The 12,719-nt window shown below is 44.9% G+C and overlaps 1 protein-coding gene across 1 annotated transcript in view; it reads left to right on the top strand.

Moving 5' to 3' along the window:
* Positions 1-10,230: 10,230 nt before the first annotated feature.
* TTC39A (tetratricopeptide repeat domain 39A) overlaps positions 10,231-12,719 on the top strand; it is a gene marked incomplete at its 5' end in the record, with an annotated part of 52,107 nt that continues 49,618 nt past the window's right edge. Inside the window, one exon of the mRNA XM_079697229.1 lies at positions 10,231-10,283. Coding sequence (XP_079553355.1) covers positions 10,231-10,283 — 53 coding nt within the window. The remainder of the gene's footprint in view (positions 10,284-12,719) is intronic.

The raw sequence follows: 12,719 nt of genomic DNA, 5'->3' as shown, positions 1-12,719 counted from the left end.
GACTCTGGCTCCAGAGCCTGTGCTTGAAAAGGACAGATAAGTATTCCTGAGAGCTAAGTGACACTACTTACGAAGTTTTAACCATCTTCTTCCTACTTGTTCAGGTTTATTTGAGTTCTCTTTATAGAATTTTCTCTTATGTTTCAAACTTCTAAACTGTAGCCTGTAATTATGAGAACAATAAACTTTAAGTTATAATAAACCATACTATCCATACATCCTATCTGAAATGGAGTTTTGCACGGTTCTCTGTTATGTCCATGCTGTGTCCAAGGAGGGGTAGGCATACAATCAGCACAGGTTAATATGTGTAAAGTGCTTGAGACAGTACCTGGTATAGAATAAAATACTCAATAAATGTTAACTATTTTTTAGTTGACATGTCCTGTTTTTTTGAAAGATAGGAAACGGGTATGCATAGAGACAGTGCCTGAAACGTGGGTGGTGTGTATATATTTGTTGAATGAGGATTTGTGACATGGACTCTAGGAGGGCACTGTGGTGTGAAAAATTCAGACAACCCTGGTCTGCCATTTTTAGGAAAGATGACTTTGACCAAGTTACTTAGCCTCCCTGAGCCTCATTTACCTCTTCTAATGAACATCGTAATACCCAACTCACAGGATTGTTCTGAATGATTTGAGTTTGAAAGCTTTTTAATATTATTTATTTTAATCAAACAAATGCAGCCATGTTATTATTAATAGTGAAAATAGCTATTGGTTATTGAATGCACTGTACCTAAGCACTTTATGTGTGTCTTCTTGTTTAATCTTCACAGAAGCCCTAAGTAGTACTATTATTATCGCCTGTTTTAGAAATAGGAAAAATGAGGCTCAAAAAAGTTAAAATAGGGCTTCCCTGGTGGCGCAGTGGTTGAGAGTCCGCCTGCCGATGCAGGGGACACGGGTTCGTGCCCTGGTCTGGGAAGATCCCACATGCCGCGGAGCGGCTGGGCCCGTGAGCCATGGCCACTTAGCCTGCACGTCCGTAGCCTGTGCTCCGCAACGGAAGAGGCCACAACAGTGAGAGGCCCGCGTACCGCAAAAATAATAACAACAACAACAAAAAAGTTAAAATAATATGCTTCAGATAATACTGCTAATAAGTAGATGAGCCAGGAATTGAACTCTGGTCTCTCTGATTGTAAAACATGATACTCTTTCCAGTTTACCGTGCTTTGTCTCCTTTTGTGTGAAAAAAATATTGCCTATAGGAAATGCTAGGAGCAGGGCATGATAAATAATAACAGATAACATATATTGAGCTTCAGGCAGAATCCTTAGTGCTTTACGTATATTATTTCATTTCATCCTTAGAAAAGTAACCCTGTAATGTATAGGTACTATTCTTGTCTCCATTTTACAGAGGAGGTGCCCTAATTAGGCCACAGTTATGTAGCTAGTAAGTGACAGAGCTGGAATTTGAACCCAGGAGACTGGCTCTACCATTTTGACCATTGCTTTCTATTCCTGTTAAAGGTGAGAAGCCAGAGGAGAACTATCATAAATAGAATAATCCATGTAATCTCTGCTCTTGAGGATTAATGAAATAAACCTACTACATAGCACGTGGCATCTTATAAAACACTTCCTAATTCATTTTCATATTTAATCTTTACCAGGATTTAGAACAGTTTTTGACACATGAAAGCACTCAACCATTGTAAGTTACCAATATTATGATAAATGATAAATCGGAACATAGGGGAGATAGCCAACCTTTCTTTTATTAAAGAAATACAAATTTTAAAACCACAAAAGCTGGCAAAAACAAAAAATAATTTATTAGTGCTGGCAAAGCTCTGGAAAGAATACATTAAAAGGTAGGCAAAGGGGCTTCCCTGGTGGCGTGGTGGTTGAGAGTCCGCCTGCCAATGCAGGGGACACGGGTTCGTGCCCCGGTCCGGGAGGATCCCACATGCCGTGGAGCAGCTGGGCCCATGAGCCATGGCTGCTGAGCCTGCGCCTCCAGAGCCTGTGCTCCACAACGGGAGAGGCCACAACAGTGAGAGGCCCGCGTACTGCAAAAAAAAAAAAAAAAAAAAAAAAGCAAAGAGTAGATTTTGGAGAGTTTGCCACACAGATGCAGGGACAGGGCATTCTAGGCAGAGGCCATGGTTGTATAAAGAAAAAGTGGTAGGACACAACATAGTGTGCTAGCACATGACATAGTTTGCTAGCAAACAGCAAGTATTGAAGTAGTTCAGTGTAACGAGTAGGTTTGTGGGCAAAAGAGTGAAATATTTGTGTTTGTGTGTAAGAAAGTTCTCACTGGTAGTGATTTGGAGGATTGCTTTAGAAGGAAACCAGGTAAGGCAGGGAGAGCAGGTGAAGCCTGATGGAGTCATTCAGGTGAGATGGTAGGTACCTAAAATATGGCTGTGGCTGAGGCCCGAGAAAAGGGGATTGATTTAAGAGAATTATCAGGCCTTAGAGTCTGATTAGATATGGGTGGTGAGGGGAAGGGAGTGGTTGCAAACTTCAGCAAGCATCAGGATCACCTGGAGGGCTTGTTAAAGTACAGATTGTGGACCCCATCCCCAAAGTTTGTGATTTCAGTAGGTCTAGAGTGGGACCTAAGAATCTGAATTTCTGACAAGTTCCCAGATAATGCTGATGTTGCTGGCCCAGGGACCTCGCTTTGAGAACCACTAGAATAGGGACTGACTTCCAGGTCTCTCTGTTCTCCTGCACGTCTTATTAGATGTACTCATTTAGTTTGCGGTGCTGTTACACCTTGTCATTCTGTACTTGACCTGTCGCTTCTGCTTCATAGTGTAAAGCACCTCTAATCTTTCTTGTGGATAAAGAGAGTTTTTAAAAATAATAATTACAGGCTAACAGCACTTACTATGTGCCAGTACTATTTGAAACACTTTAATATACAGTCCCCAACTTAATGATGGTTCGACTTACGATTTTTTTACTTTATGATGGTGCAAAAGTAATATATTCAGTAGGAAACATACCTTGACTTTTGAATTTTGCTCTTTTCCCAGGCCAGCAATGTGCTGTACAATCCTCTCTCATGATGCTGGGCAGCAGCCACAGCTCCCAGTTAGCTGCACCATCACAAGGGTGAACATCCAGTACACTTACAGCCACCCAGTACCCAGACAACTGTTCTGTTTTTCACTTTTACTACAATATTCAGTAAGTTACATGAGAGAGTCAACACGTTATTATAAAATAGGCTTTGCATTAGGTGACTTTGCCCACCTGCAGGTTAATGTTAAGTGTTCTGAGTATGTTTAAGGTAGAGTACGCTAAGCTCTGATGTGGTAGCTTAGCTGTATTAAATGCATTTCTGACTTATGATATTTTCAGTTTATGATGGGTTTATGGGGATATAACTCCATCGTAAGTCAAGGAAGATCTATATGCTGATTCATTTTAATGTCCATAACAATCCTTTAAGTTAGTTACTGTTATTTGCAGTTTACAGATGAGAAAGCTGAGGTACAAAAAGGTTAAACAACTTGCCCAAATCACAGAGCTAAAAAGTGTCAGAGCCAGGATTCAAACCCAGGCAGTCTAGATCCAGAACCCATGCTTAATCACTCTGCTCTACTGAAGAAAACTTATATTAAAATACTTTTGATGTATGGCTCAATATTGTACCTCTTACTGCCAGAAAGCCCTTTATCATCTGAGTTTTGGGAATGCACAGAGAAGATCATTATCATTCCGTTCACCTTTGCTAAGGTGTATTGTGTTCTGGGTACTGTGCTGGGTCAGAGACAGAGAAAACTCATATGAGGCCATCAGTGGTATAGTGGGAGAGATAGACATTACTTACAGTTAATTTCACAACACTGCACATTGAAGATTATGATAGGAGTGCTGGGACACCCAGAGGAAGGAGAGGATAGTTCTGGCTGAGAGGACTGGGGAAGGCTTCCCAGACGAGGTGTCCCTAGGACACAGTATTCTGCTCCTAGCATTAGTAAAAGTGTAGATGGAAACTGTCAAAATTAAAACAAAACAATAACCATAAAAACACAGCTTTCACAAGGCCACATCATTTGATGTCAGAGCTCTGTTGACTGAAAAAGGCTGCCAGACAGTCTCCCAGGAAGCCTCATTTAAGTGACATTCATTACTTAGTGAATTCAACCTTATCCAAGGTCTGACCTTCAAGTTTAGAAACCTGATTTTCATCAGTAGAAGAGAGACAAAGCTCCCATTAAGCAAGTTCACAGGGACTGATGTAAAGACCAAAATGTCAGTTTCCAGTAGAAGTTGCTGTAGGGCTTGAAGTGCTCACAATTGGTTGAATAAGACTCCTTCTCCCTGCCAGTGCTTGGATGCCTCCTACCTGTGAGCTTCTTCACTCTCTGCAGCCAGGGCTGCCTGGCCCCTCTGATGAACACATTTTTTAGACTAATATGTTTGATCAGGTTGCAGTCTGGTTTCCTGGTTGGGTAGCTATAAAGTCTCTTAGAGGTGACTCTGCATATCTTTGCTTTCATCATGTATGTAGACTCTGTATTTAACTCCTTCTAAGGCAGACTTTCCCCAGTTTATGAGTTCTTAGTGAAACATCTCACTCCCTGGGCTCTGACTTCACCCTTTCATTGATGATGTCATTTATTGAGTGTATGTGTGCCAGGCCTTCTCCCTGACTCATTCTCCGCCAAACCGTCAACATGACCTAACAATTCTGCCTTTTAAGTATCTCTCAGATCTGTCCTCTCCATCCCCAGTGCCGCTCCCCCAATTCAGGTCTTCATCATCTCTCTTCAGGCTTTTGCCAAAGCTTCCTAATCTCCTTGCCGCCAATCTCTTGTTTTTCTCTCTGCTTCCAGACCATCCTCCGTGTTGCAGTCAGATTCTTCTAGAATCGAAATCTGCCCTATCACTCCTGTAATAAAACATGCCACTGATTCCCATCACATTCAGGTTAAAATCCTAACCCCTTAGAAAGCTTTTCCTTCATAACCTTAATTTCTGATTGATATTTAATCAGTAATGGCTTGAACATGTAAGCTGGTTTTTTTTTTTTCCTCTTTAAACGAATCTTGAGAAAATGCTACCTTAAGGAAATAAAGGCACTCTAATATGATTGTAGCATATGGAATTCTTTGGGGATGTGCATAATTTTACTCTCTAACTTGATGTTTTTCAATAAGCAGGTTGTAAATCCTTAGTTGGGTTGTGAAATCAGTTTAGTAAATCGAGCAACATGGAAAAAATGTAACCAGAGTAGTACAGGCGTACGTTGGAGATAGTGCGTGTTCAGTCCCAGACCATCGCAGTAAAGTGAATATCACAATAAAATGAGTCACACGTTTCCCAATGCATATAAAAGTTGTGTTTACACTACATTGTAGTCTATTAAGTGTGCAGTAGCATTATGTCTAAGAAAATAATGTACCTACTTTAATTTAAAAATACTTTATTGCTTTAAAAATGCCAAAATAATTACAGTAGTTACATTGAAGATCCCTGATCACAGATCACCATAACAAGTGTAATAATAATGAAACGTTTGATATTCCAAGAATTACCATATATACTAACATGTCTAAAATGGATAGCTAATAAGAGCCTGCTGTGTAAAAAAATAAATAAAATTCAAAAATTCAAAAAAAAATTACCAAACGGTGACACAGAGACATAAAGTGAGCAAATGCTATAGAAAAATTGTGCCAATAGACTTGGTCAGTGCAGGGTTGCCACAAACCTTTAATTTGTAAAAAATGCAGTATCTGCAAAGCGCAGTGAAGCAAAGCACAATAAAATGAGGTATGCCTGTAAAGCAGAATGAACACTCATGTACCAATAATCAGCTTCAATAAATACCAGTTCACATCCAATCTTATTTTATCTATATTCCTACACACTTCCCTTTCATGTCATGTTGAAGCAAACCTTGTATTTCATTTGTAGATTTTTCAGTATGTTACTGATCAGCATTTTACAAATCATGAAACAGAATTTGTTACTGAATACATACTGGGTCACAAGATAAAAGAAAGCCACTGATTTTTTAAATTATCTCTTTTCAAGTAAGAAATGTGGGTCCTACTGTTGTGTATATGGGTTATTAATGTAAAGGATTATCTCGTGGAGGGAAGGTGTGTCTTTGCTGGAAGACCCCACCTATTTTTCTTCCCCACTGCAATAAGTGTATAGAATGTGTTCAGTTGCCCAAGACCTAAGGGCTTAGTTTCAGCCTCTCCTTTCTGTTTCCTCTGGAGTCAAAACTTGAGAGGACTGAGTTATTTTGTAAAAAGGAAAAGACAAGGAAAAATAGCTGACACTTGCTGAGGAACTTCTCTGAGCCTGGCACTAAGGCGCTTAGTATACGTTACCCTACTTAATGCTCACAACACTAAAACAGATAGATAACATGAGGTATATAGAGATGGAAGTGACTTGGCCAAGACCTCAGCCCAGGTGCCTTGGCTCTGAGACCTACTCTTCCAGCACACCAGGCTGCCTTTTGCATCCCTGGCCTTAAAAGCAGCCCTTTGAGCCTAAGCATCAACAGAGATCAAACAGAGCAACCCCAGGCCCTAAGCAAGAACTAATGTTCTCAAAGAAAACCCTGATGCATCGCAGCTTCCTGAGAAGGTCCCTGGCCTTACTGTTTGCTAGCTGTGTGACTCTGGGTAAATCCCTTAACCTCTCTGATCCTCAGTGGACCAGCGTTGGGGAGCATCAGGTGCGTGAACAGCACTACTGAGGGGAGACGTAGCTGCCCAAACCTGACTCCCAGCCCACCTGAGGTCCAGCTCACCTGAGTTGCCCTCACAGGTGGCTCACAGGTTGCGGTCCTGGTGCTGCCACTGGCCCTCTGTGTGACCTTGAACAAATCCCTGGCTGTCCTGGGTGGGCCTCAGTTTCTCCCTGTGAATACTGATGAGTCTCGACGGCTCTGGACGGTAGTGGTCTTGCCCTGATTACTCAGGTCTGCTCGTGGGACACCGACGTCCTTGCCAGGCAGGGTTGTTGTGAGGATTAAAGATGATGGATATAAAGTCTTCATTCCTGTTACGTGGCAGATACTCACCAAGTAAGAGCTGTCATGTCTGTGTTTAAGAAGACAGAAAAGGAAAATATTTTAGGGTAATGTCTATATAAGATTAAATTAAGGGAATAAACTTCAGTTATCTTGAAAGTTTATTGATACTAAATGTTCCCCACTGATTCTGGATAAAACTATCACACACACTGTGTGTCCAACACTATTCTCTTTTGTTTGCATTAACTCATTTAGTCCTCACAACAACCCTTGTAATAGGTGTTATTATTATCCTCATTTTACAGATGAGAAAGCTGAAGCACAGACAGGTTAAGTAACTTGCCTGAAGTCACAGGCAGCTATCAAGTGTTGAGGCCAAGATTCTAACCCAGGCAGTCTGGCTCCAGAGCAAGGGAAAGACTAAAACCTGCTGTACCTTGGGATTGTTGTGAGATTCAAAGTAAGCTAAGCTTTGGGAAAGTGGTTCAGAAATGCTGTGTGCATTCTAAGAGCTTGTGTAGCAGGCAGACTGGGGCTGGGGTTAAGATACAGACTCTAGTCTGGCTGCTTGGGTTGAGTTCTAGCTCCTGCCACTTAACTAGCCTTTGCTGTCTTGAGCAGATGGCTTCATCCTCTGCTTCACTTTCTCAACTGTAAAAATTGGGGTTGTAAAAGGACATACCTGATAGGATTATTTTGAGGATGAAACGAATTGGTACACGTGAAGGGTTTAGAATAATGCCTAACAAAGTTCTAAGCAAATGATGGTGATGAAGATAAAGAAGAACATGATGATGAAGATGTCCAGATGTCAAAGAAAAAGAACAGGAAAGAAGCCTTGAAATTTGAGAACCCTTGGACTGAATCCCACTCCCTAATTTTTTTTTTTTTTTTTTGGGCCGTGCCGCTTAGCTTGCGGGAATCTTAGTTCCCTGACCAGGGATTGAACCCGAACCCCCCAGCAGTGAAAGCACCGAGTCCTAACCACTGAACCGCCAGAGAATTGCCCCCAGTTCCTAATTCGATCTCAGGAACATTTCTAAGCTTCTGACTCAAATATTCTCAAAACAAGAGTTTCCCAGATTAGAGGTAGTGTATGTAAAAGCCCTCAGCATGGTGCCTGCCACTGAGTAGAAGCTTGATAAATATTAGGTCCTTCTTCATTCTCTCTACACCGAACATCTACTATGTGTAACAGTGTGGAAGACACAAATGTGAGACATTCTCTGTACCTTCAGATAGAAATCTGAAGAGTGAGACTAATAGGGTCGTTGATAACCAATATAAGGATTAAAAAATATATAGTGCTAAATGCTCTGAGAGAAAAATGTAATCTCTGAGGAAGAGGTAGTCCTCCACTGGGGAGATACATGAGGGCTTTCTGTAGGAAGTGGTGTTAGTTGTGGGCTTGGAGGCTGGGTGGGACTTTAATTCCACCCAGGATTAGACTGGGCTCGGGGCCTATAGGAGACCAGGCTTCTGAGGCCCTGTGGTATTCATGCCTGGGAGCCTAGGAAGAAGTTGGCTATCTGCAGTGCCCAGTGCTGACAAACTGGGCAGAGCTCTGTGAGCTGAGGAGTTTGCGCCCATGCGTGCACTGGAACTGGAATTTCCAGATGTGGAAGCTCTAGCTTTGTGGTCAGGTAGGCAGCATTCGTGGGCCCTTGTTGATCTGCCTAGACCATGACATGAGTGCTCAGAGAGAGGGGGAAAGGTTGTATTTTCTCTGCTGCTTAGCAAGGAAAAGTGAGAGAAACCGCCCAGATGATCCTTGAGGCTTCTGCCCTCTGCTTTGCCCAGGACTCCCACTCCATGCCCCGCCCACCTGCAAACCACAGGCAGGGTTGGGAAGGAGCCGCAGATGGGGCAGACAGATCTGGGTGTGAGGCTTGATCTCAGGGAAGTCAGTTAACCCCTCTGAACCTCAGTTTCATCAACTGTGAAATGGGGGTGAGTATTTAATAAGGTGAAATTAAATGAGAATTTGTGTAAAACACCAGGCTTAGGGCTTGGCACATTACAATTAGTCACCATTTATTGACACGTGATTTGTGTTGCACAAGACCTAGGATACAGACCCAGCCCAAAAGGAGACAGCAATGGTCCCATTGCCACCCTGTTCCTGATCTGTGTTCAACCCCCATACTCCCTCACGGAGAGAAGTCTCCAGGGACCCCTGAATCCATCCTACACACTGGACCTCGGAGTGATCCTTCTCAAATACCTCCTCAAGGTGCTCCCTTGTTCTTTGCCTTTAGTTGAGCCTCCCATGGAAGCCTGCTAGACTGCACTGCCAGGGGCTCACCTTGCTCCAGAGCTGATTCTTCTACTTGTTAGTTGTTTAAAATAAAAAACTTCCCTGGTGGCGCAGTGGTTGAGAGTCCGCCTGCCGATGCAGGGGACATGGGTTCGTGCCCTGGTCCGGGAAGATCCCACATGCCGTGGAGCGGCTGGGCCTGTGAGCCATGGCCGCTGAGCCTGCGCGTCCGGAGCAACGGGAGAGGCCACAACAGTGACAGGCCTGCGTACCGCAAAAATAAATAAATAAATAAATAAAATAAAATAAAAAGTAAAAATGTACATGACCTAAGGCAAAATACGGGGTTTCAAAGAAAGTGTGAACTGGAGACAGGCTCATCCTCCTCTGTCTCCTGTTCTCCGCTGGGAATCAGAGGTCTGTGGACAGAGCCCCTCCCAGTGCCTCGCCTGGTCAGCAGCCTCCACTGCCAGGCCCAAGCAGCTCCTTCCTGTCTGTCCGCCCCCTTGCCTGCCCCTCCTGCTCTGTGCCCTGCACTTGGGAGCAGTCCCAAGCCCCTGAGTCCATCCAGGTACAGCCCTGGCAAGGCAGGTTCTGCACTTAGGCAGGTGAGAAAGGCATCGGTGACACCATCACCCATCGATACGGAGGACGGGCTCTATACTGGAAGTGGAGGGGCCTGGGGTCGGTCCTGGTGCTGCCACTGGCCCTCTGTGTGACCTTGGACAAATCCCTGGCCTTCCTGGGTGGGCCTCAGTTTCTCCTTGTGAATACTGATGCGTCTCGTCGGCTCTGGACAGTAGTGGTCTTGCTCTGGCTCCCCAGGTCCGCTCCCGGGACACCGACGTCCTTGCTATGCAGGGAGGCGCCCGGCCGCGGCGGGGAGGAGCCACGGGTCCCGCCCCGCCCAACGCGTCCAGGTACTGCCGCCGGAGCCGCCGCTACCGCCACAGCCGCCACGAGGGGCCGCCCGCGCCTCCATCCAAGTCCGGCCCGCGTCCATGGCCTTTCTGACCGCCTGCAAGGGGGCGGCCTCCGGGGAAAGCGACCGCAGGTACCAGGCGGGGGCGGGGACTCGGCGGGAGGCACTGATGGGACTGAGGGGCGTCTGGAGAACAGCCGATGGGACACAGCAGGAGACAGAAGTGTGCGGGCTGCTGGCCGCGGGGTAACGGCCGAAAGGCCCGGGGAGAGGCAGCCCAGCCCCTCTCACCCCAGCCCCACCACGTATCCCTTGCTCGCGTGTTATGGCCCCCAGCAGGGCTGGGCCTGGGGGTGAAAAGATACACCCCCAACACCCCGGTCCCACCCGAGCCCCGCTTCCGGTGCCGCAACCTGTGAGCCACCTGTGAGGGCAACTCGGGTGAGCTGGACCTCGGGCGGGCTGGGAATCAGGTTTGGGCACGTCTCCGTCTCGCCTTAGCAATGTTGCTCACGCACCTGATCCTCCCCAGCGTTGCATGAGCAGAGATAGGGGTACGTGTGCCCGGACAGGTGAGAGCAGATACACTATCCCCCACCAGGGGTTGTCCACATCTGGGGGCAGCAGTGTGGAGGGAAATCCTGCGTCCCAGTGCCTGTCCATGGTGGAACTGTGTGCACCACAGCTCCTCCAAGGTCAACCCTTCAGGGATGTGTCATTGCCTCCTGTGTGTCACCTCCAACTCCCAGCTGTCCCCACCTCCTGGGTGAGTTGGTATCTCCAGATGTGTTCTCATGAGAAAGGGGAGAGGGGACAGCCCTGACCTCTCTTCTGAGCTGTGACCCCCAATTTCTTTCCTTTATATATTTAAAGTTCACTCTGCTACTCCCTGGAGAAGGGCAATCTAACTGCCTTCCCAACACCTCCATCTGACTGTCACATGGGCACATCAAACTCGGCAAGCCCCAAATCAAACTTCACATCTTCACCCCCAAACCTGTTCCTCCTCCTGTGTCCCCATGGCATAGTCATCCACCTAGTTGCCCAAGCCTAGAACCTGGGAGTCATCCCTCTCACCTCCCTCCCTCTCCTCCACCCTGGTCTCCAAGTTCTGCTGATTTTATCTTTTTGATGTCTCTCAAAGCTGTTCATTCCCCCTGGACTATTGCAGTAGTCCCTAACTTTTCCATTTCCTCCAGTCTCCCCCTTTCCATGCATCCTTCAGACTTGTCTTTTCTAAAGCACAAACCAGACCATGTCATTTTTTCTGCTTTAAAGTTCTTCTATGGCTCTCTATCACAGAGGTGAAAGGTCAAAGCTATCCAGGGGAGAAGCTGTGACCTGCCCAGGCCCGCTTCCCATCACTCTCTGACCCTCACTCTGGTCCAGTAAGAACGACTGGCTTTGTAGGGCTCTCACAACTGTGCTGGGCTGCTCAGGGCTACCTCTGCCCAGAATGCCATCCTCTACTCCTGACAGTCACCCTATAAGATTCAACTTTAGGCGATCTCTTTTCTTATTAAAAATTTTTTTTTTACTTTTAAAATAAACTTTTAATTCAAGGGTAGCACATATAGAGAAAAGTGCACACATTGTAAGTGTACAACTCAATGACTCTTCACAAAGTAACCAGCACCCATGTAACCAGCACCCAGATTAAGACACAGACTATTACCAGCCCCCAGAGTCTCCCTTGTGCCCCACCCATCCGCAAGCCCCCAAAGGTAACTATTGATACTGTCCTGACTTCTAATACCATAGGTTTGATTTGTCTGGGGTTTTTTATTTTTGTGGGTTTTTTTGTTTGTGTGTTTGTTTTAATTGAAGTATAGTTGATTTACAATGTTGTGTTAATCAGCAAAGTGATTCAGTTATCCGTATGTATATATATATATGGATATATATATATTCTTTTTCAGATTCTTTTCCATTATAGGTTATTATAAGATACTGAATATAGTTTCCTATGCTATACAATAGGACCTTGTTGTTTATTTTATATACAGTACTTTGTATCTGTGAGTCCCAAACTCTCAATTTACCCTTCCCCCACCCCCTTTCCCCACTGGTAACCATAAGTTTGTTTTCTATGTCTGTGAATCTATTTCTGTTTTGTAAATAAGTTCATTTGTATCATATTTTAGATTCCACATATAAGTGATATTATATGGTATTTGTCTTTCTCTGTCTTACTTTAGGTGACCTTTTTTAGAGAACCTTTCTGAGCCCACCCTGAGTCAGGCTCAGAGGCTTTCTGGGCTCCAGCATCTTTGCTTCCCTCTCATGGCTCTCATTCAGTTTTTCAGCAAACGTTGTTGGGCACGTACCATGTTCCAGGCATTGTACTAGGTGCTGTGGATATGGTGTTACTTACGACATACAAGCCCCTGCTCTCAGGAGACCACGTTCTAGTGGGAAAGACAGATTAAACAGCTAGGCAAATAAGTAAACACCAGAAACAGATGCTGTGTAAGGCTTAAAATAGAGCCATGTGATGGACAGTAAAATCCATCTTTCCCAGAGCATTCCCTGCAGTGAGGATAGCTCCTGTCAAAGCCTGAGATGTGT

This window comes from Hyperoodon ampullatus (genome assembly GCF_949752795.1).
Source record: "Hyperoodon ampullatus genome assembly, chromosome: 2".
Lineage (NCBI taxonomy): Eukaryota > Metazoa > Chordata > Mammalia > Artiodactyla > Ziphiidae > Hyperoodon > Hyperoodon ampullatus.
Note: the sequence above shows the minus strand (reverse complement) of the source record. Positions and strands in the feature narration are given on the sequence as shown.